This window comes from Pogona vitticeps, chromosome 1 (genome assembly GCF_051106095.1).
Source record: "Pogona vitticeps strain Pit_001003342236 chromosome 1, PviZW2.1, whole genome shotgun sequence".
NCBI classification, from domain to species: Eukaryota; Metazoa; Chordata; class Lepidosauria; order Squamata; family Agamidae; genus Pogona; species Pogona vitticeps.
Window position 1 is genome coordinate 76,297,397 of NC_135783.1, and position 25,826 is coordinate 76,323,222.

General features: G+C 38.8%; 1 protein-coding gene across 3 annotated transcripts in view; it reads right to left on the reverse strand.

The window, feature by feature from the left end:
- Positions 1-25,826, reverse strand: part of ADGB (androglobin) — a 90,014-nt gene that overhangs the window by 53,247 nt on the left and 10,941 nt on the right. For all 3 annotated transcript variants that reach the window (XM_072995615.2, XM_020810415.3, XM_078383272.1), the window contains 9 exons: positions 25,711-25,782; positions 16,686-16,895; positions 15,497-15,636; positions 13,844-13,930; positions 12,883-13,073; positions 11,149-11,280; positions 7,040-7,134; positions 6,164-6,338; positions 3,252-3,342 (listed from right to left, as the gene is read on the reverse strand). In XM_072995615.2, coding sequence (XP_072851716.2) covers positions 3,252-3,342; positions 6,164-6,338; positions 7,040-7,134; positions 11,149-11,280; positions 12,883-13,073; positions 13,844-13,930; positions 15,497-15,636; positions 16,686-16,895; positions 25,711-25,782 — 1,193 coding nt within the window. The remainder of the gene's footprint in view (positions 1-3,251; positions 3,343-6,163; positions 6,339-7,039; positions 7,135-11,148; positions 11,281-12,882; positions 13,074-13,843; positions 13,931-15,496; positions 15,637-16,685; positions 16,896-25,710; positions 25,783-25,826) is intronic.

Sequence of the window (25,826 nt, forward strand, 5' to 3'; positions counted from 1 at the left end):
GGCCTCCTTCCAAGATTTTCTGCTGTATTTGGGGTTTCTGCAGTAGGAGGGCTGATGCACCTTTGTCTTCCTCCAGCCAAATTATTATCCTTGATTGCTCCATTCACGTCTATGAGCAACTCTCTCTTCTTCTCTTAGGTATATATAGATCCTAGGTGACCTGGCTAAATCAGGAAGCAATCTGTTTGGATAATGAGACAGTTCTTTGTATCTACAAAAATGTGTCTGAGTTCTCCCATTCTAGCCAATCCATTCTATTCCCCTCTTTTTAAGTCCACCTCCAATGTTCTATGCCACTTAATTATCATATGTATTCAGAAGGATACTTGCCTTATGGATATTATTATTTTGTCTGCACAAAACATGAATTACTCCATGTTTATCCATACATCTTTCTTATGCAAGGAAGGTATGGCTTTGCCTCTAGCTCCCTTGCCATGGGAAGACTTGAACTGCATTACCTTAAGAGTAATTCTCTTCAAGTATCAGTGTCAAATATAATAGGGGATGAAATCCTACTACAAAATATGAAAAAATGTCTTGTATGACCACTTGATAATCACATTGACTGAGTAAATAATGTTGTATTACGCTTCAAAAGAACTCCCTTGCACTCCAGATTTCATGTCAATAAATACAGAAGAAGCATTTTTAAAGTAATTCTGAAAATAAGTTCTTCTTTGAACATGCCATATCATCATATAAATAGCTGCAGCTGAAGGGCTCCTTCTTATTGAAGTTTATGTCATACATCACTTCAGTTCAAAAATATGACCAAAGAGTACTAGGGGCATCCTACTGGAGTGTACAAGTAGTACTGAAGCATTATGATGAAAAATAATTTTCATTGTTTGGACAGTTCCCTTTCTGATTAATAGGATGGAAAATACTGCAAGGCAATTTGTACATGTTAGAATGTAATAGAATCATAGGCTGAAATCCTTCTCTTTAGTGTAGTAAGTCATAACAAGAGTAGGTCCATTGAAGTAATGGAAGTGAGAGAAGAATTAACTCAACAAATCTGTACAGATTCACTGAGTGTATTCTAGTTGTGACCTACTATGCTAAGCAACTAGCCATAGAGTCATAGAACTGTAGAGTGGAAGGTGATCCCCTGGTTCATAAGGTTCAGCCCCCTGCCCAAGCAGGAAATCCACAGTCCCTGCATCTTTCACAGGTGACCATCTAATGTATGTGGAAAAATCTCCAATGAAGAAGAGTCCGCCACACCAAGAGGCAGTCCATTCACTGTCAAACAGTTCTCACTGTCAAGAGGTCCTTCCTAATGTTGAGGTAAGATTTCTTTTCTCATAATTTGAATCCATTACTTGAATCCATTCCTTCAGCTACCATCCTCTGAAATTACGGGTGACAAACTGTAACAGACCTTCAGATAACTGAAGACTATTATCATATTGCTTCTCAGTCTTCTCTTCTCCAGGGTAAACATATCCTGTTCCCTCAACTGTTTGTCATATAGCTTGGTTTCTGGAGCTTTTAGCATCCTGGTTGTCCTCCTTTTGAAACATCTCGGCTTGTTGATGTCTTTCTTACACTGTGCTCCCAAGAACCCGACACAGCATACCAGGTAAGGTCAAACCAAAGTAGAATAGGGTGGTACTGTTACATTCTGTGATCTGGACACTGTACAGTGGTGCCCCGCTTGACAACAATAATCCGTTCCAGGAAAATCGCTGTTAAGCGAAATCGTCGTCAAGGAAAAAAACCCATTGGAATGTATTGAAAACTGGTTAATGTGTTTCAATGAGGAAATACCTCATCGTCCAGCAAAGATTTCCCATAGAGAACCGTCAATCAGCTGTTTAAAATCGCTGTCTTTCAAAGCAGGGGTCCAGAAAATAGCCATTTTGCAAAGGGAAACCATTTTGCGGAGCCGGAAAAAACACTGTTTTGTGAACAAACGGTTCGCGAAGCAGGCACCTAATCTACATCAAGCGAAAAAAAAACCCCCCTCATAGGAACCATTGTTTTGCGATCACAATCATCGTTAAGCGATTTCTACGTCAGGTGGGGTAAGCGTCTAGCGGGGCACCACTGTATTTCTCTTGATGCAACCAAGTACTGCATTTTTTTATTTTCTCACCACACAGCACTATATGACTCATGTTTGGCTTGTAGTCTACTAAGACCCCTAGATATTTTTCACACGTACTGGTACTGCCAAGTCTGTTGTCACATTCTGTTTTTTTTTTTTCTGACTTAATATGGAACTTTACATTTTTCCCCATTAAAACTCATTTTTGTTTGTTTTGGCATAGTTTTCCAATCTGATTAGGTTGCCTTGAATCCTGATTCTATTCACAGTATATCTGTGGCAATCTCATTCCTTTTTCCCACATACAAGCATGCCCAGCTCTTTATATCCTTTAGCATTGTTCTGTATAAGGAGACTCATATAGAATGTTCAATATTTTGATGTGTTTTATAGAGATCTGCATGGTGAACATTCTATATATTTTTATTTCAGGTTCTTTCAGGAGGACTCTCCTTTATTCTTGTGTTTTACACTGGAGAGAACTCCTCCTTTGAAATTTCATTTTGTGTTTCCTCATTTTGTGCTTTTGGTCACCAGTCCAAAAAAAGCCCTAAAGAAACCATAAAAATTATTGCCAAACATCAGAGGCAAGTCTATCCCTTTGGCTACACACCTCACACAAACCAATAAAACAATACAAAAAGCCCCCACCAATATACGCACCCTAAACAGAACAAATGTACAGTAAACTGACTAAAAGACAATGTTTATAGATGGGGGGAAACACATACAGCCCTCTCTCCAAAACCAAGCAAGCAAGCAAGCAAGCAAGCAAGCAAGTAGATAAAGATAAAACAAAATAAATGAACAGAAACAATGAAATCTCTTTCTTCTTTGAATCCAGCAGGTAGCAGAAGACAGTAAAAACTGGCACTGGGACTGGGTTTCTTGCTGGCAGTCCGGTAGCCTTTCTTGTCTATTAAGGGCTTCTCCCTGCATGTTCTGAGGCTCTCCAAAACTTTCCCAGAACAAAAGAGAGATTTAGGGAGCCACAGAACCTGAAAGAGGGTAACAGGAAGCTTTCCATTTGTTTAAATTACATACAATATTTCCAACACCTGCATCCAGTTTATGCCAGCATAAATTTAGTCCAACAGGATTTTGCCCATTTTCCCCCTGAGTTACTTTTATTGTATATGTTGTCACAGTGGAATGCACATTAAATTTAGTGAAACCCACTGATTGATCTACTTACGTATCACTTGGTATAGGTACTGGGGAAAGCCTAAAGTTCAGAAAAGGACTAGAAAGCTCAATAAATTGCTCTGGCTTTTTGATCACAGGTTCTGAAATAGAAAGAAAGAAGAGCTGTGTTAGTCTGTCACAGCATGTTGGCAAAAGAAGAGGGGGGGAAGGGTGAGAAGTGAGGATGAGGAGCACAAAATATTGTAGCATTTCAATATCTTGTGGTGATAAAACAGTTGTCACACTTGACAGGTCCAGGCCTTCTGCCCCAGTAACATCTCATAGCATTCCTATGACAGCCAAGTCCACCTGGCTTAAAGCTATTGCCCTGCCCACAACAAGCCAACAGAAGTGATTTCCAGCTTGATAGTCCCACTTTGTTAACAAACCATTGTCATTTTGTCTAGTATCCTAGACATATCCCCATGACCAGCTGTATCCTCAGCTGGTCATGGGGATATGTATAAATGCACTGGATGTGTACTTGCTTTCCTGTGCTTGAGGAAGTGGACTTTGGTCCAGGAAAGCTCACACAGAAATAAGATTATTCATCTTTAAAGTGCTACAATATTTTGTCTTCCCCTTTCTCCTCTTTTCTTCTGTTATCAAAAAGAGAAAAGAAAATCTGTACTTTGAGATTTACTTTCCCCTGCCCCCACAAATCAACTTGTCATATACAGTATTGTAATAGCCAGGGAGTATGTTCTTGTGCTGCTGACCCAAGGGCAGCCAGAGGAAATCATCAAAAGAGGGCATATACCGTATTTCTATAAAAAGTGAATGTGCCAGTGAGCACTCACAAGTGGTTTACCATTCCCTTCTTCTTAGGGGGTGTGTGTCCTGGGATGGTGCATCTCTGAAGACCACACAAGCTGTCTGTTTTCTTATAAGACACTATGTGGAACTCACTTTCCAATCCCTGACTCCACAGTCAAGTCATTCATTTCAATCAGCGTCCAGATTTCAGGTTTGCCTTTACAAGTACTATTATATGGCACTACTAGAAAATAATGTTATCTGAATTTAAAATTGCACCTGACCTGCTACCTGTCACAATTTGTATTTAATTTAATAAAATCCTAAAAGTAGTAGAACTAGTTATTACTATACAGAGAGAATTTTGAGGTGAATATACTTGGCTTCACTGTGAACAATAGTTCCCAAAAAATGACTTGGAGAATCCCCTTCTCCATTTTTTTTAAAAAATGGGCAGGAATTTTATGCACCAGAATTTTGTATTTTCTTTTGTTAAGGGTAGAGTTTCTAAGATGAGAAGGCCGGCAGATGCGACATTCTAATTTCTTTCTACCCAAACTTTGTTGGGCCTTTGCCAAGTATCAAATATTGAACAGAGCGGACTTCCAGCGCTACCCTCATTTCATAGGATAGTTTTCCTTCTTTAAGGGAAAAATTCCTTCCCATTGCAAGCATTGTGCAACTTCTTGATACATGTATGGAATACCTCAAGAAATATAGCATAGGAACTGCACATTAGACATGTATACATGACACTCTTCAGTCAAAGAATTACAATTCTGCTAGAATACATTAGTAAAATGACTAGTACCATTAATTACTGCTGGCCTTATCCCTTTCTTTGTACTAGAGGTCCCACCTCCATGGTATAAGATACCTAGTTATTATTATTTTTCTATACTATAAAAATGTATTCGTATATTGTCAAGAGTGTTCAAAGGGATCCCTATAATTTTTCTGTTATTGTCACAAACAATCCTTCAAAGTCAGTCAAGGCTGTATCATATTATTCAAGGGTTGGAGTAGGAAAATGCTAACACAACAGATTAGTTCCCTCAACAAACACATGTTACAACGATTGCCAAGGACCTTTTTACTCAAGTGGGCTTTTGGTAACTGGTTGCTGACACAGCACAAGAAATGTGCATTTTTTTTAAATCAGTGTGTTTTAAAAAGTATTTACTGTAATTTGTTTGTAATTTAGCACTATAATTTATTTTATTTTGCTATAAAATTAATTTTTTGTGTTTCTGTCTCCTTGTTTCAGTTTTGTTGTGAGTCCCGTTTAGTCTATGTGTTGGGAAGAAACAATTTTTCATATGAAACAGTTTTTTTACACACACACACACACACACACACACACCCCTTTTTTGGCAAAAAACTGCCAAAACGCAAACTGCATACAAAACTAACATAATTTCACCCACCAGTGAAGAAACTTAATATATTCATTCTAGCCCATGAGAATAATATAAGCCCAGATATGCATCTCTGTTCCAAAGTTTACCTAAACAAGGGAACAGGGATGTACCAGAGAAGGCAGTTCAAATATCTTACTCTTAAACTATTTAGGTATTTATGTGACCCACACTACTTCTTTATAAATATATTTGAATTAATGTAGGTCTTGTTTCTTGAGAAACTTAATGAATCTTGTTTTGAAAACATGGTCATAGAAAATAATCGACTCAGTTATTAAGAAGCACAGAAGAGTACCCATTTCATCACTAGCATTAGACTCTTGATATCTTATAGTAAAAGGTATTCTTCATTTCCTGTAGAATCATTGATCCTCAAAACAGCACTCTGTGAAATCGATACAGACAAATACAGTGGACCCTCGACTTACAGACGGCTCGACTTACAGACTTTTCGAGTTACAGACTTCTCTGGCCGCAAAATTTAGATTTGACTTGCAGCCGGAGAATCGACTTACAGATCAGAAAAAAACCAAAATGGAACAAAAATAGAATAAAAACTGCCAGTTATGGGATTAATCGGTTCTCAATGCATTGTAGGTCAATGGAGATTCGACCTACAGACTTTTCGACTTGCAGCCACCATTCTAATACGGATTAATTCTGTAAGTAGAGGGTCTACTGTACAAATATTAACTCTTGTTCTACCCTTTGCTAAAAATATACTTGAAAAGCTAAGAAGACAAACCTTGGGGTTCATCTGTCACAATAGTTTCCTTTTTTTGGCGGATAAGTTTCCAGCGGGGTACAAGTGGTGGTTTTGGAGGAGGTATGAGGGGACATGATCTTGTTCTGGTTAGCAGTGCAGGATGGCTGTATATGTGGGAAAGACCATACTGCCTTAATTGTTCAGAAGAGTCCGCCTATAAAATACACAAACAAGGTTTTCTTGTTTGAAAAATATCGAGAGAAAGGATTGTGGTTTCTTGTACATTTCTAACATTTCATTGCATTTCAACAAACCAGTCCCATCCTCTGCTCCCTAAAATGAAAGAATAGAATCAAGTTCTTACTATTAGAGCCATGGTGCTGTGTCCACGCTCAGAACAAGGTCTACCCATAATCCTAAAATTCACAGTATACAGCAAAGAAGCAGGACAGAGTCACATGGGGCCAAATGTACAATCTTGCAAAAGCTATACCAAGCTCCAGTTCTGAGTTGTAAATAAAACAATACATTTTAGTTGAAATTTATGCCAAAGATGTTCAGTAGACATGGTTGTTAATTACACCATGGTATTACTATGATGGACATTCTGAGTGTGACAAGTTCCAATATGGAAAGCTACCAGTAATACTGGACAGAAGTCCTTATCAAAGAGGAAAGCTATAAATAATGGCCTCCCAGGTACACCTATATCATTGTACAACACTGGCAAATGTAACATCTATAAAATACTGTATATATTTCACTTTTACAGGTCAAAGTGTTTGGAAGTACTTTTGTTTTTGCTATTTAAGAACCCAGAAAACCTGCCTAAAAAGAGGCCCCTTTCTGAACTGATACATATATTTCTGCTGTAGTCAGTTAATATTTACAAAGGCAAATTATATAAATTATTACCATTTTCCCTAATGTGAAGATTTTTTTTTCAGATACATAAAGTGGCAAATAGCAGGCATATGCCACCATCTGTGGCTGCAATGGTACTGACAGACCTATTAGAAAGAACACGTTAAATATTAAACAGTAAAAATAAGATGAAAATAACACTGTAGATGACATAAGACTAATAGAATATATTTTTAATAGGTGCTACGTTGCTATAGAAATGGAGTTGTGAAAATCGCCGTAATTCTAGCGAAGACACCTATGTATTCTGAAACAGATCATCATCATCATCATCATCATCATCATCAAACTGCAGAACTGGAAGGGGCCGTATCAGTCATCAAGTCCAGCCCCTGTCAAGTAGGCACACTGGGGAATCAAACTCCCAATCTCTGGCTCCATGGCCACATAATTAAACCAATGAGCATAAAAAGTGGTTTCAGGATAGAAATACATTATACACTTAAATAAAAATGTAAAATACATTAAATTGTTGTTGTTGTTGTTGTTGTTGTTGTTGTTGTTGTTATTATTATTAATCAAGTCATGTCATTAAGTAGTGACCCTAAACTGGCTTTTTTTAGTTATATGATGCATTCACATTGCCATTCCCTCCCTCCTTGTGAGTTTCCATGATTGAACAGGGATTTTAACACAAGTCACCTAAGGCCTAGTCCAGGGGTCAGGAAACTTTTTTTACCTTTTACCCCGCCAAAAAATTTATATACACCGACATTACGCCCTTGATTTGAAAGGAAGAAAATCATACATTATTTGAATTCAAAATATTACTGAATCTACACAGGCTGTGTACCGAACTAGCAGAATATATCATCAGAATGGCTGCCAGGCTATGTACCGAACTAGCAGGATGTAACAAATTTAATAAAGATGTGCACTATTTTTGTTGGAACACATTGCACTCCAGCCATGGGGTGGTATAGGGAGTAGTAAGGTGTCCAACATGCCTAGCAAGTTGCATTAAATTTTTGTTAGCTTGCAGATGATTTATTCATCATCAGTGGCTGCCCGAGTGGTGCTGGGAAGGATGTGCTTGCTAGAGACAGCCAACACAGAGTTGGGGGGGGGGCTTTTCCTACCACTTTAATCATTCTGTGTGTGGTGTGCAAAGAGGAACAAACCAGGCTAAAGGTCATGTAACCTACCCTGGTACCACAGCCCAATATCAAAACACCACTGCACTTTTTTTATCATCATCAATGGAAAACTCAGCAGTGGCCAAAGGATTGGAAAAGATCAGTCTCCATCCCAATCCCAAAGAAAGGCAGTGCCAAAGAATGCTCCAACTACCGCACAATTGCACTCATTTCACACGCTAGCAAGGTTATGCTCAAAATCCTACAAGGTAGGCTTCAGCAGTATGTGGACCGAGAACTCCCAGAAGTACAAGCTGGATTTCGAAAGGGCAGAAGATCTAGAGACCAAATTGCTAATGTGTGCTGGATTATGGAGAAAGCCAGAAAGTTGCAGAAAAAAATCTACTTCTGCTTCATTGAGTATGCAAAAGCCTTTGACTGTGTGGACCACAGCAAACTATGGCAAGTCCTTAAAGAAATGGGAGTGCGTGACCACCTTATCTACCTCCTGAGAAATCTATATATGGGACAGTAAGCATCAGTTAGAACTGGATATGCAACAACTGATTGGTTCAAAATTGGGAAAGGAATATGACAAGGCTGTATATTGTCCCCTGCTTATTTAACTTATATGCAGAACACATCATGCGAAAGGCTGGGCTGAATGAATCCCAAGCTGGAATTAAGATTGCCGGAAGAAATATCAACAACCTCAGATATGCAGATGATACCACTCTGATGGCAGAAAGTGAGGAGGAATTAAAGAACGTCTTAATGAGGGTGAAAGAAGAGAGTGTCAAAAATGGTCTGAAGCTCAACATCAAAAAAACTAAGATCATGGCCACTGGTCCCATCACCTCCTGGCAAATAGAAGGGGAAGATATGGAGGCAGTGACAGATTTTACTTTCTTGGACTCCGTGATCACTGCAGATGGTGCCAGCAGTCACGAAATTAAAAGACACCTGCTTCTTGGGAGGAAAGTGATGACAAACCTATTTGACTTGTCAGAAAGATAAGTAAAGCAAATTAAGTGTGAGCTTTCACTAGAAGCTAAAATAACCAAACAAAGGGTACTTTACTACAGTGGCATCATAAGAAGACAAGCTCACTGGAAAAGGCAGCAACACAGGAAAAAGTGCAATGCAGTAGGAAAAGAGGAAGACTGCACATGAGATGGATTGACTCAATAAAGAAACACACAGTCTATTTGCTATACCACAGTGGCTCTAAATAGTTGTTACACTAGCTAAGATCACTACATGCATTTTTACTGCAGGAAATGTAAAGGAAATAGAACAGGAAAGAACACTTCTTGTGATGCAAAATACCTTGCAGTTGTGGCCAGGCATACATTGGAACCACAAAACGAAGCATCCACACCAGAATCAAAGAACATGAGAGACACTGCAGACTAAAACAACCAGAAAAATCTGCAGTAGCTGAACATGCCCTAAACAAACTGGACATGAAATTCTTTTTCAAAATACGGAAATACTGGGCAACACCAGCAATCATTACGTCAGACTGCGCAGGGAAGCCATTGAAATCCACAAGCAACAGAAAAACTTCAATAAAAAAGAGGAAAGTTTGAAACTCAACAAAACTTGGCTCCCAGCTCTCAAAAATACAGCATGCAAACGGTCACGAACCCTACCCAACCACAAGGTCAAGGGGATCACCACCATCAATCACAGTGACAGGCAATCTCCTTATCACAACAATACACACACAACAAAACACACTAATCATCCCATCTCACAGCCATAAATACTCCACGCCCTAGCCAAAGTACACAAGAGCACAGTTTGCTGTCCTCTGAAGATGCCGGCCACAGAGACTAGCGAAACGTTAGGAAAAACCACCCTCAGAACATGGCCAAGAAGCCCGAAAACCCCACAACAACCATTAGATCCTGGCCGTGAAAGCCGTCGCGAATACACTGATGCAAAATACATCACAAGAAGTGTTCTTTCCTTTTGGTTTGGTGCCTTAGTTTCTTTTAATCTTCTATTCAGGCATTTTCTGGATCTAGAATGAGAGTTACTCTGTTGATTTCATCTCTCTTCTCTAATAGCTGGTCCTCAATGTGAAGTAAGAGAGGAGATGGCAGGGAAGAGTACGACACTAAAGGAAGGTGAAAAAAAAGAATAGCAAGGGCAATGATACCTATAGCAAGAACAAAATTATCATCAGTCAAAAGGGAGAGAGTAAAATGTAAATGAGTTGCACTGCCAGTCTTTCCTTGTTACATAGCAGAACCCTAGAAGCACTAATCTGGTTGCATACAAACAAGTGAGAGTGTGCGCATCTTGCTTTGAAGACAAACTGCACTCTTAAATGTAAAGCATCACATGCTTCCCTGCTTTCTCTTGTGGCAGCAGATTGACAGGGGCCTCTTTAGTATAGGCTCTCTTGTGTGGACTCAGAAGAGAATGCAGCTCCCCAATCACTGAAAGATGACTAGATGTAATAAAATAAAAATGTAAAGAGTATTTCAAAGCAAAACCAAATTTCTCATATTCACTCAGTAGCATATAAACCGGTCATTAATGTCCACAAACGTTGGTAATGTATTCAGTATATCTGTTCTGGAGGTAAATATCTTCAGACAATTTAAAGTGTGTTGTAAATTGGGGTCCATCTTCACATTCCAGTATGTTGGAAATCGCCTGTGAATTCTTTCGGCCTTTTTAACATGTTCATTTGTGTTGGCTGTACTCTGCTATCATCTCTTTGCTGATAAAAACTGCAAAAGTCTGAAGACTATTAAGAATAATGATCAATACACAATATTAATACACAATAACTCCTGATCCCCCTCCTCTTTTCTTTCCTAATGTTTAACCCAATTGTTGAAAGTTTTCCTTTATGTAATTCTGCTGTTTTTATTGTTGTATCCCTTGTTGTAAGCCGCCTAGAGTGGTCTATCGACTAGATAGGCAGGATATAAATAAAATAAATAAAATAAAATAAATAAATAAATATTAAGAACAACCGTTCTTAGGACCATGTGTAATTATTACCATCAACAAACATCTGAAGTGAACTTGCAAAGTCAGCAGACATTCGTCCAGAATGAAGCTGCCCTGGCCTAAGTTTTTCTTTTTCACCATCTTTGCTTCTCTTCTTTCCAACTTCTCTTTGGTCTGCTCTTTCTATAAAAGGAAATTGATTGAAATGTAAATATTACCATAGTTGTTCAAATACTATTCAGTGGTTCTTGTCTCAGGCAATAGACAGTGTTCAGAACCACCATTCAAAACTGATGTCCATGTTTCTGACAGTCAGAATTTCGGGGCACCTGAACAATGAATCCATATTTAGCACAATTCCTGTTTATGACTCATCACTTATGAATTTGTCTACATTTACCCAGGTATTTTATGAGCATCCTCATCAGCCAACTGTAGCTATGGGATTCATGAACCAGCACACACACTGTACAAGGACATCCAGTCTCGGCTGGAATGTTAATACAGAAGCTTCATGGGAAAATGAAGGAAAACTGAAGCAATACTCAGTTTGGATACAGCCCAGGGCTGCCTAGGCAAAATGATTATGTTCCAGTTTCCCAGCAGAGGGAAGAAAATGCTGCAAAACTAGACAAGTTGCCTTGAGCAGAAGACGATTTATGCTGTGGATAGCTTATTGAAGGGTCCATTAGCGCTGTACTACTGCTGCCAGGTGCTAGCACCCATGCTGACTACTGCCTGGGAGAACATTTCATATTGTGTTTATTAATTGACCTCCCAGGCAACCTGCACAACAGGGTGGAGCAACACATGCCAAAGAATATGTAGATCAATAAAATGTTTTTACTTTTATCATGCCATAATGGAATGTCATCCAAAGAGAGGTCATGGAGGCTTTTTGCGGCTAGGAGTGACAATAGAAAAGGTCTGTATTACATACTAAATAATCACAGTTTAGTGATGGTTCAGGAAGTGTCTGCATCTGAATGGATAGGCAGGCTTACAGAGGAAAAGGCAGTCTTCAAAGAACCTTAGTCCCAAACCATATAAAGCCTTAAACGTATAACCAAGATTTATACAACACTTGGGAGCAAACTGGGAGCCAAGGAATCTGGCACAGCAGATTTATTTTAAAATGAATAAGGTATAGTTATAAAAAGAAGTGGAATTTCATCTTGTTCCATTGGACCTGTACCTATAATTAATCACAGACGTCACAACCCAGTGTACAGTTCTGATCACTTATATTCCAATGATATGAATCAGGATTAAGAATGCCTACTTATTCTTGAATAGCAGCAGTAATGTATATATTTATTCAGAAGAATGTCCTACTATATTCAAAGAAGTTTACTTCTACAGAATGGCAGATACTTTTGACACATGGCAATCCTGATGATATGTGATACATTCAAAGAGTCATCTGTCATTGTCACGCACAGACCAGTGACTTTCCATGGCCATGTTGGGAACTGGATTTAAGTCTAGTCTGACACTCTGTCCACTACACCATAATATGTGCTAAAGTCCATTGTTTTCGATAGAGATGAAAGACATCTAATGGTATACTGGGTTGCATCTGTACGTGAGCCTAAGAGCTGCCCACCATAACAGCCTTCAGCTCTCACTGGATTTTTGGAAGTATTTACCGTGATTCTTTGAAAGCATGCATATTTTCTTCAGAAGAAGTTCAGTGTCTACTATGCTGTCTCCACACCCCCACCATGAAGCATTGCACCGATATTCTATTTTTCAAAGTTGAATATCCAACAGACAAGTGCATACCTTTGCCAGTTTTTTCAGCTTTTTCTGGTTGCTTAATAGTAGGTATGGTATCATTTTTAATCTCAGAAACTTTTATATCTTTTTTTGAATCCTGAAGTGATGTTTTAGGTTCAGGGATAGATTCTTCTGGTAACTTAAACTCTGGCAATATTTCTCTTAAGAAATCCCAAACTTTATCCAAATAACCAGACCTTTAAAACATAAATGAACATTGTTTTAAAACAGAATTGTCTGTTCTTGTTTTTTACTGCAAATACACTGTTCCTCATATTTTAATTTTTTGAACTATGGGGAGACAAGTAAAGCAGTATTCAGCCCATATATGCTCCTATTTCCATTGTGTGGTTCTCATGGTTCTATTTAGTTGTTTCACCACACTATCAGTTTCCTGTATATAATTTCTTATGGTGTATCCCAGGAATTCACCTACTTCTTCAAAGGAAAAAAAAAAGCGTAAAAGGAATCTACAGTAATGTTTCTAGAATAATACAGTAAAAATAAACATTACAACAAACTTTCAATTGATAGCACATTTTTCTTTGTACTTTAAATGCATTTCAAATGAATATTATGTACTAAAGTAATGCTTGGAACAATTTTTAAAAATTACTTTTTTCTAAAGAAAGAATATGAGCTTTACAAATGAGCACAGAGCAGGAAGATATAATGCCTGGTTACAGATCTAGCTATAATCTGTGTAGACTGATAGCCCAAGATCTACTTTAAATATTATTCAGTCTGGATCCAACCCCTGTAAGGAGACTTCAGCAACAATAAACTCCCAGTTTCTATTTCAAGGACACAAGGCATTTAAGTTGAAAAGTATGACATTTCATGAAAATGATTCTGATTGCTTTAAAGGTCTGAGTCATAGTGTAAATCTATTTCCTTTCCCAAAGGCCAGATGAATCAAGTACAGAGGAAGCAAACAGAATGAAACTAATTATAAAGTAGAACTTACTGAAGTGGAATAATTTCTGGTATCCATCCAGTTAGTGCATGTAGAACTGTAAATTCCCCTAGTTCTCTTTTTCCATCTTCATGTATACTACAAGAAATACAATACACAGAAATATACATGCAAGAACATTACAGTTCTATTCAGATATTGTACTTCTGTATACCCTGTTTCCCTGAAAATAAGACCTAACCTGAAAATAAGCCCTAGTATGATTTTTCAAGATGCTCATAATATAAGCCCTACCCCAAAAATAAGCCCCAGTTAAGTGAAATCCTGCCCTCCACCATTGTGCAGCAACCAGAAGAATATGACATGACTGTATTTGAATAAATATAGATTGTTGTACATGAAACAAATAAAACACCCCCTGAAAATAAGCCCTAATGCATTTTTGGAGCAAAAATTAATATAAGATCCTGTCTTATTTTCAGGGAAACACAGTAGTGTCCTCTAAGTAATCAGCACTTTGACTAATCCTAACTGGTGCTAACAGTGACATTGCCAGTTTGAAAGCCCATTGTCAATGCAACTGACACCTCTCCCCTCCACACACACACCTCATTTGATCCCCACGCGTCTACCATGTCACAGAATAAATAGTAATAAACTTGTGGTCTAACGATTGTAGTCCATATATGTGAGAAAGTGGATTGTAATCCACAAAAGCTCACACTGAAATGATTTTGTTACTCTTTAAGATGCCATAAGATTTTGTTTTTATTATACATATTGGAACAGACAAACACAGGTACCTCTGAAAACTACAGGCAAATAGAAACAGATATGCCCAGCAAAGCCACAACACTTGATGTTATGGTAGCTAAGTTAGATTCCCAGGCCAGTATCCTATTAAAATTCTATTGAACAGAAACTTCTACCAGCATAATAATGCAGGATTTCACAGTTTACAGAAGTACTGCCAATGTACACACTGTGATCTCTTTCAAGAAAACCCACTTCTCCATTTGTGCAACAGCACCACATGGGCAAACAGTGTGATTCCACATTACTAAAAAGACAGAACTCATCACTCAACAGAGGCTGAATAGGATATTGGCAACAATCTCTGGTATGTTATAAGATCACAGGGCTCGCTTTATCATATTGTAATCTTAACACTATTAATATTTTCCAGCATGCCAGCACTTACTTGTTTGGTACTGTAGTTTATGATACAAGCTGCCTTTAGCAGCCTTGCCTCTGAACAAAGAGGGGCCACTATCCTAAAACCACAAAAGGACTTCCACAAATGGAACAACGCTTTGCCGTTTACTTCCTTCTGTTGCAGTTTCCTGTGCAGCACTCCAAAATATTTATAGATATTGTGGGGCTGTCCACAGCAGAATTCAATCTGACATTTGAATTGGGAGGCTACGATAGCTCATGTATGAGGTGGAATGAAGAAAGAAATCAGAAGACCCCATGCAAAGAGATTGATGGGAAAAGGCCAATGTTTTTGTGTATTAAGATAAATATACAGTGTCTTCCATAGCACTTGGGTAACTTTCCATGTCTCCTGTTTTATCCAGGGTTGCAAAGACATACTACCAGTAACAGACACACTACATTTGTCCTGTGTATTAAATTCTAGCTTTGGTACTTATTGCTTTATTTTAATCTCACAATAGACAGAGAGAGGTTTAGAAAACTTACTCAGTATTTGCTAATTTAATGATGGCTTTGGATAATATTAATGGCCACAGTTCAATTTCACACGTTGTAGCTGGCAGCAGCATAGAATTGTCTTCATTGCAAGGTATTGCATCATCCACAATGATCTTTCGCCAACACCCCTGCAAGAGAAAGAGAGGGGATGGAGAGAAAGAGAGAGAGAGAAGAAATAAAAATTTTTGGGAAGGCATTGGAAATAGATAAATTATATGTGTGACCTTCAAAAAGTCTGACCCTCATTGTAGACAATTTAAACAAATAATTAGAGAAACAATTTGAAAGCTCATCTGCACAGCAAATACAATTAGCACTTTGGAAATCATTTGAAAGTATTCAGTAAGCTATTGCTCGATTGTCAGAATTCATATGGGGTTTGTCGAGGAAAGAATACATTTAGAATTAAACTAGCTGGAATATGTTGTAAAAGGAAAGTAGATTGTCATTATTTATCATTATTATGCAATAGAAATCCACAGGTGGCAGTCAGTGCTGGTCAGATTGTGTCACCAAACAACTATCAGGGAAGAACAATGGTCCTGTATTGTGATTTGTAAGTTGGAAGAAGGTAGGCAGATGGACTGAAAACATACTTGTACAAATACTGGCAAGGAAGTTTTCGGAAGGCTTCCCAGAACATACCATGAGAGCTGCTAATGTCACTGAACTGAGTCAGTGCGGGTCACTTCTGATTCTCCACCTCTGCTGTTGTGAAAACCTCACTATGCAGATCTAGTCCACCTTGCATCTCTTGCCAGTAAAGGCATATGTTCCATTACTACATAATGCTCTGTCCTTTCCTGGGAGAGTACTCTGCCTCTGCACACAAGTACATTCTATCCTCACCACTGCATAGTGCAGAATCTATGTGTGCTGCCACTACTGTCATATTAAATGAAGATATAGTTTTCAAGGTTGGAGAATCTCCAGAATCAACTTTCAAGCAGTGCTGAAGAGAATGTTGGATTTAGCCCATAGTAATAACAGGTAACAACAGTCATGATTCTGAAAAATTGTACACACACACACACACACACACACACACACACACACACACACACACACACACACACTCATACACAAACATAGATGGATGCATGGTCACACACACACTGCATTTAACTAAACAAATTTTATACAAAGTTAAAATATAATTAAAAAGATGAGTACTTACCATCCAATACAATTTTACAATGTATTTTCCATAGCTATTGTACAGTGGCATGTGTCCCTTGATAGCTTTGCATAATGAATATATATGTTCCCATGGCTTCCACAAAAGCATAGGTGCTTCACTGGCATTAGCTTTAGCTTCGGCACTTAAAACTGCAGCATTATATATTTTCCAAAGTGCATGAATTTCAGTTATTATCCATCTCATCAACTGAAATCAAGTGGTGGAAGAAATAAATAGCAAAGGTCAGCTGAGTTCTGTTCAAAATCTATCTTTTTTATAATACAATGTGCAAAACCCTCTTGAGTAATCTTAAATTGTGTAAACCAGATAACATTATCATCTGACACTAACAATATTTAATTTGAACAAATTGAAAGCTTCCTCCACCCTCCCTTTCAGGTTCCAAAACTCACTAGGCCTCCCTTTTGCCTTGGGGAAGCCTCTTGGAATCTTAGGACAAAGGGTTGTTAATAGTTAAAAATCATTACCTGATTGCTGTTGGAAGGGTAAGGACTGACAGCAGTGTTCTTGCAGCAATTTTTGATTATTAAAAGGGGCTATACGAAGCTTTTAATTAGCTTGAATTAAATTCTACCAGCACCAGATGACAACATCATCCAGTTTGTACTGCATAACAATAAATGCAAACAGGATTTTTGCCATTACATAATAGCAATGATCATAAACTGTTTACTAATTTGCACAGAAACCATCAACTCAGACCTATTTCCTCACCTTCAGGCTGCACACCGCTATTGTTTTATTATTTTACTATTCAGTAAAATACAATTCAGTAAAATACAATTCAGTAAAATAATGCCTGTTTTGCCAGCTCTGCCTCCAGCTTATGTGTATGAAAGAATGAAAGATTTGACATTTAAAAAATGGTCAATCAAGCCACTGAACTGTTAGACCCAGTTCCATATTCATGAGTTATGAAGAACTGGTCTCACTCCAATCATCATCTGCAGAGCCTTGTGGGAAATGGAACTTATGTACCAGGCTTATGTACCCACATACAGCTCCAAGCTGACCTCTATTCCCCCTCACAACAAAGCTGTGCAAAAAAATAAAAAAATAAAAATGAATTTGTCTTTAAAAAGGCTGTGCAGACAGTTTTGCTATGTTTTGACAGAAAAAACCTCTGGAGCCCCAAATATCCCAAATCATATTTTAAAACTAACAACAACAACAACAACAACAACAACAACAACAACAACAACAACAACAACAACTGTCGGGATCTGCAAGATGAGAGGAAGTAGGGATCTTGCAGATGAAGCCTCAGGGCAGGGATCTTTCTCCTTGACCAGCAAGGGGGGAGAAGAAAAGACGGGACACTCGAGTGTATGGCAGCTGTTCAGAGGCGGAATCTCTCGTTCCCCCGCCTCCTCTTCTTTTATTGTATCCCCCTACTACATTTGCTCTAGTTAATCAATACAGAGGTAACTAATTTCCTGAATACACAGGCATCAGTAAACAGAGTGATTAGCAAACAGACAGGCTGGTAAACAGACAGTTAATAGTAAACAGGCACAGATACCATCCAAATACACAGACAAGTTCCTGAATACACGAACACTTTAACTACATTATCCAGAGACAATAGACAGCAGGTTAATGATCATCCTTACTGGAAACTAGTGACTTGCAGTTTTAGCATGAGGCCTGCCATTGTCATAGATATACATTTGCTACTGCCACAGACATATACATTGTAACAGCATAACAGCATAAATTTTCCCCACATCCCAACCGTTTTTTATTTATTTTGTTGAAGACAGGCATGAAGTCAGGCTCATCTTCAGCAGAGGGCGGAATAGCATATTCCAGGCCACTGCAATAAGCATTCAAATAGCCAAACCTGCTTCCTTGTTGCACTGAGAGACAAAACTCTTTCTTTACAACTTTAAAACATTGTTTTGATGGAATAAACCTGGAATCTTGGCAAGAGAATTAAATTTACAGTGTAGGTTAAAGAAAACACAATATTGGATAATTAAAATTACAATTACAATAAGATACGCATAACGAGTACATAACCGTGTTCAGGAAAAACAAACATATTGAAAACATATTATTCAGATATATAAGCCCAACATATTGCTAAGAGGCAAAAGCAAAACATTTTAAGGTATACAGAACTTTTGCATAGAAATATGTGATACAGACAACTTCCCCACTGGAGACACACACACCATGAATTTCTTGTATGACACTTGACTGGAGAGATACATGTAGAGCTTGGCAAAAGAACAGCAACTTATTTTGAGGGATGAGTAGTAAAGAATGATGCTGGTATACATCTGCCTGGCTCTTGGGCAAAGTTCTTAAACTGTACAACTGACTGAATTTAAAAAGTTGCCTGCTAGTGCCCTTAAATTTCCCTTGGACTGAAAATATGTTTCTACAGGCAAGCATGTCAGATGTATCAGCATCACAGTGTACAAAATTGCCTATTGTGGGGCCTACTTGTAGGGAATAATATGTTTCTCTGTCTCAGGGATAAACAGACAAAGTTTTCATATTACATTAGAAAATAATTTTCAAGGAAAACTGTGACATGTAAAAGAATAAACATGCAGTGTCTACAACAAAATTAAATTCATATTAGGAAAAACTCAAAGGCTAAAACTGCAGTTAATTCTGAGTATAAAACTAAGAATTGCTTCTCTAAAATTCAATACTTTAAGAACTGGCTAAACAGAGGAAACACATGTCATGCACTCTTATCCTGCAGAAAGAAAAACAAACATTTTTGACAATTTACAGCATTTGCAACAAACATTTTCTCAGGGATGTGACACTGTTACTCCTGGAAGGCAGAGACAGGAATGCAGGCTTGTATGAAGTCCCATGAGTGTGCAGGACATCATTTGGATCCTTACAAGTGGCTTGAGTGTCAACAATGCTTTCTCCAGATTGGAAGGTGATGGGGGAAAACTTTCTGGTTCGCCTCCTCCCACCCCAATATGCAGCATTAGTCTCTCTACTGTCCAGGTGGGAGGCATTCTTTGGTGATCTGTATAACTGCCATGAATAACTGAGTAGGATTTTTCATCCAAACAGGATTAGCACATGGAAAAAGCAGTCCAAAACAAGCTTCATGTTGGGTGTAGCAGCCACCCTCCTTAGATTCTCTTTCTCCTCCCCTTCCTTATATGATGTATCTAATGCTTATAAAGCTGCTTTTGTACCCCAGTCTATGGTATCAAAGAAATCTGGGCCTGGATCCCAATTCCATGAAATATCATGCAACTTTGGCTGAACAGGCGGAGACACTGAGGTAGCTGCTGCTTCTTTCAGACTAGCAAGGAAGGGAGTCAGGCATGCAGTTTGATTTGCTGATTGGAATGCATTTATAGATACTCCTGCTGCATGAGTTAGAGCTGTTGTCGTGGAGCCTTGCTGAACAGCAGTAGAAAATGCAGCTCCTCCCATAAACATTAGAGGACCATCAGGGGATGCACCAGCATTAATTTTTGTTTGCTTAAATGCTAAATCTTGCCATTCTGGAAGGCAAGTGAGTCCTTGTGCTGGTGAAAAGGAATCTTCTATCAAGGCCTTGCAGTCATTAAGCCATGGGGCAGATAAAGAGTCCATCCCATTGTCCTGGTTACTGCTTTGCAGTTTGTGGATGCCTTGAGCTGGGAACAATTCACAACTAGCAGAAACAGCTGGCACATCTCTCTGTGTTTCTGCTGCTCCCTCAATGACAGGAGGGGCAGAAATGACACCAGTTTCTGCACAAACACCTGTTGTATCCATTGAAGGATGGTTATCTATCTCAGTTGCTTGAGATGGCAATGCTTTCAATTCATCCTGGATTGTCCAGGAGATGTTCTCATGCTGCTCCAGGCAAGCCAAAGAGGCTGAAGGGAGTGGAGGCAGAATTTGAGGGAGTTGTTTGATTAGATTAGCCTCGAATTCTGGATCGGAAAATATGTTACGTGTGTTTTGAAGGCAAGTACACACTACAAATTGTTCTTGAAGATTGGATAAAGAAGCTCCCATGTTGCTAAAAGTGTAGGTGTCTTACTTGACAAATTCCACTCACCCGAGGGATCCTTGCGGATGATTGACGCGTCTTGGGGCCTGTGCCAGGCGAGATGAGTGCGAATTGTCGAAAGTTGACCTCAGTCCTACTCATCGGGATCCAGAGGATGCATGCGCGCGCTGTAGCCCTTCCATACCGGGCGTGATGAGTAGGTGGTCTTCAAGAATGGACCTCAGAGAGGTGAATTACCTCAGAGAGGGCACCATTTTGTCGGGATCTGCAAGATGAGAGGAAGTAGGGATCTTGCAGATGAAGCCTCAGGGCAGGGATCTTTCTCCTTGACCAGCAAGGGGGGAGAAGAAAAGACGGGACACTCGAGTGTATGGCAGCTGTTCAGAGGCGGAATCTCTCGTTCCCCCGCCTCCTCTTCTTTTATTGTATCCCCCTACTACATTTGCTCTAGTTAATCAATACAGAGGTAACTAATTTCCTGAATACACAGGCATCAGTAAACAGAGTGATTAGCAAACAGACAGGCTGGTAAACAGACAGTTAATAGTAAACAGGCACAGATACCATCCAAATACACAGACAAGTTCCTGAATACACGAACACTTTAACTACATTATCCAGAGACAATAGACAGCAGGTTAATGATCATCCTTACTGGAAACTAGTGACTTGCAGTTTTAGCATGAGGCCTGCCATTGTCATAGATATACATTTGCTACTGCCACAGACATATACATTGTAACAGCATAACAGCATAAATTTTCCCCACAAACAACAACAACAACAACAACAACAACAACAACAACAACAACAAGGGGTGTGTGTGGCTTCCTGGAATTCTGGAGACTGCAACCAGAAATCATTGTTTACCACTTTGTACACAAGCCTACATGAAATTTAAGCTCACACACTCTTTGAGCACTTACTCCCACTACTTCTTTTTTTCATGATCAGAAGAAAGAAATTAGAAACTTTACAATTTCAAGCACCTGTATTTCCCAGTGATATCTATTGTTTCAATTTCAGTTGGGGGCCAGAATCCTCTTTCATAGCTATGCAAACATCAGAATAATTTACCTCTTATAAAATTATGTGAAGTCAAAAAATCACAGTAGACACTCACTTGTACACTGAGTCAGGCAATTCAGTATGTAATAGCTTATATGTCTACACTGATTTCTTAACTTCAGGCAATTCAACTTCAAAAGATACACTATTTGGATTACATAATCATAACTAGGCAAGAGGTTATGATCAATGAGAACAAACTAGGATCAAAACATAATTTCAAAGGAATCTGAACGTGGTCACAAGTTTAGATATAAGATAAAACTGGCAGATGGAATCAGAAGCACACACAGGTCCAAATGTAGAGCTTCCAAATGCATATCAATACTGCAGCACTGGGTTGCACTATAGCACTGAGTATATTCCAGAGGCAAGAAAAGAACAAGCAATGCTTAACTCTCATAGTTACTTAGCAGTGATTTAAAAAAATGGGGACACAGTCTGACGTAGACAGCTACAATCTTTTCATATAATCATTAGAGATGGACTTTTCAAGTTCCAAGTTTATATATTCCAGCTCTTGACAGTGGAAAAAATCCGAGGGGGGGGGGGGGGAAGGAGACAGAGCCTCCTAAACACGAAGGAGATGCATTAACAAAAGAGAGTTAAATGAAAGTTGCATCTTCTTTTGCAGTTCCCTCTTTCTCCCAACCTCTCTTTCAACTTTTGTCTGTCAAATCTCCAGGAAATTTTAATTCCCATAGCAGTGTGGAGGTTCATACCAGGAATTTTGAATCTGTAAAGGGGCCTGTTTTGGTTGGAACCCAGTAAAGAGGGTTCTTCTTTTGCTTCAGCTGTTAAATGTGTGAGCTCCTACTGCCTTACATCTTAGACAGTGCTGCTTGACTGCCTGCCTGCCTGCATGTATCTATCTTGGAATCTTTGCCTTTTTTGCCTTTTTTTCTTGTTTGCTGTCACCCCATTTCATCAGATTATTTTTGTTGCTGCCTCCAGGCAGCCTGCATGTGCCAGTGTGGTTCCTTAAAATTATTTTTAAAAATTCTCCCCTCCAGATGTCTTTGTCCTTTCCTTTGTTGGATTATCATTGATGCCTGTCTGACTTGACAGTTGCTGTCTGCTGGAGTCAAAGAAGAAGGAAAAAAGGCAAGTGTTAGGAGGGAGAAAAAATCTCCCCACGTTCTTGTAGTTCTGTTTGGGATAGGGATATTGGTTGTATCTTTTGCTTTCATTTGCTTGTTTGCCTTTCTTGCTATTTTGTTTTATTTTGTGTTTGCTTCCCCCCTGTGAGTGTGGGGAGGTGCTTTCCCTATTTGGCTGATTTTTAAAAAAAATGTCATTTGGTTAAATTGTTGTGTTATATTCCACTAAAGATATATATCTTGGTCAAGTCTGGAAGACTGGTATGTTTGCTAGGGATGTGTGAAAAGGTGGGTGGAGTTTGTGACTGTGCCAGCGTGCCACTGGGCTGTGTGAGTGGTTGTTTTTGGTTGGGAGCAGTTTGGGGCATTTATCTCTTCTTGTTCTGATGATAATTTTTCTTTCTCATGCACTGTTGCCTGCTTTTGGAGTAAACTAATTATCCTTTCCCTTGCCTCTGCTTTTTTGGAGTAGTTTTTACAGTTTGTTTATGTCTTTCAGACTAGTGCCAAAAATATGAATGCAGTGGTGGGGTGGAGGAAACAAAAGAAACGATCCAAAAGAGGTCATTTTTGTGTAAAACAAAGGGACTGGCACATCAAGAAAAAAGAAAATGAAGATGCACCCCACAACAGAAACCAAAATAAAAGAAGTACAAAAATGTTCACTGTGCATATGGTAATTATGTCCAACAAAAGACATAACATTTAGTTTATCTGTATATTTCAGCTTTTGTATTTTGTACTGATTTCCCAGTGAAAGGAAAGTCCAAAGCTGCAAAGAAAAATACTACATAGGAACCTGGAATGTAAGATCTATGAACCTTGGGAAGCTGGAGGTAGTCAAACAGGAGATGGCAAGAATAAACATTGACATCCTGGGCATCAGTGAACTAAAATGGACAGGAATGGGTGAATTCAGCTCAGATGATTATCATATCTACTACTGTGGGCAAGAATCCCATAGAAGGAATGGAGTGGCCCTCATAGTCAACAAAAGAGTGGGAAAAGCTGTAATGGGATACAATCTCAAAAATGATAGAATGATGTCAATACGAATCCAAGGCAGACCTTTCAACATCACAATAATCCAAGTTTATGCACCAGCCACCATTGCTGAGGAGACTGAAATTGAACAATTTTATGTGTCTAGAATTGACACCAAAGAAAGATGTTCTTCTCATTCTAGGGGACTGGAATGCTAAAGTAGGGAGCCAAGAGATAAAAAGAACAACAGGGAAGTTTGGCCTTGGAGTTCAGAATGAAGCAGGACAAAGGCTAATAGAGTTTTGTCAAGAGAACAAGCTGGTCATCACAAACACTCTTTTCCAACAACACAAGAGGCGACTCTATACATGGAAATCACCAGATGGACAATATCGAAATCAGATTGATTATATTCTCTGCAGTCAAAGATGGAGAAGCTCTATACAGTCAGCAAAAACAAGACCTGGAGCTGACTGCGGCTCTGATCATCAGCTTCTCATAGCAAAATTCAACCATAAAGAAAGCAGACCGCCGAAGAATTGATGCCTTTGAATTGTGGTGCTGGAGGAGACTCTTGAGAATCCCCTGGACTGCAAGGAGAACAAACCTATCAATTCTAAAGGAAATCAACCCTGAGTGCTCACTGGAAGGACAGATCCTGAAGCTGAGGCTCCAGTACTTTGGCCATCTAATGAGAAGAAAAGACTCCGTGGAAAAGCCCCTGATGTTGGGAAAGTGTGATGGCAAGAGGAGAAGGGGACGACCGAGGATGAGATGGCTGGACAGTGTCTGCGAAGCAACTAACATGAATTTGACACAACTCCGGGAGGCAGTAGAAGATAGGAGGGCCTGGCGTGCTCTGGTCCATGGGGTCACGAAGAGTCGGACATGACTAAACGACTAAACGAAAGAGTAGACTGACTGAAGTGAATGGCACTTGTTGGTCATAGCTAGTAAAAGTCCCATTGCTTTCAGTGGGCTTCCTCTTAGACATTTTATATGTCTCATTGTTAATACTGTTTCTGTGACCACATTCACAAAGGAAGGAAAAAATATGTCACATCTGTTTCTGAGATGTGTGACGAATCAGTTAGTATTTGTTCAGTACACATTATAAAAACTTGTATATCAATCAAAACGTGCCGTATCTTAGTAGAATGATACCCACAGTTTTCCAAATTTTGCCATCAAAATTAACATAGACAAAATATGCACAATAGAGAACAATGCACAGAGGAATGTATATTCTATAGAAACTGACACACAAACAAGGAAAACAGCTTACAAAAATGCATATATGTAGAATAATACATACATTTTGAGAAGTTTGCATAAAAATACTTAACAATTGTCAGGAACACATTTTAAAACTCACAGCATAATATAGAAAAAATGAGATCTATCAATAGCTACGTTTTCTAAGAGACTATGGCTTTGTCTGGATATTTCTCTACAATAAGGGTAAACTGATTGACTTTTCCTAATCTTTGTTAGTTTTGCATAGGTTCAGGCACAAGTGTCCATATCAGTCTATGATTCTTGTTTTGTGAAAAACAGCAGTCAAATGAACATGCAAACAATATTTGCTACAGAATACACAATTCATGCATGTTTTAATGTAAGTATTTTGGTACATGTTTTAGCTCACTGGTTCTTAACCTTGGGTTACTCAGGAGTTTTGGACTGCAACTCCCAGAAGCCTTCACCACCAGCTGTCCTGACTGGGGTTTCTGGGAGATGCAGTTCAAAAGCATCCGAGTAACAAAGGTTAAGAACCACTGTTTTAGCTGAAAGGTGCCTTTATGGTGTCCTTATGGGTAATTAATATATTTCTTACTTAAAAGAGTTATTGTTCACATACCTCACTGCCCATTAAATGTTCATTGGCTGAAAAGAGATCAAACCAACTTTCATTTTTCACCACCACAGGCACCTTTAAAAAAAAATTAAAAAATCATTAAAATATTGGTGAAAAAT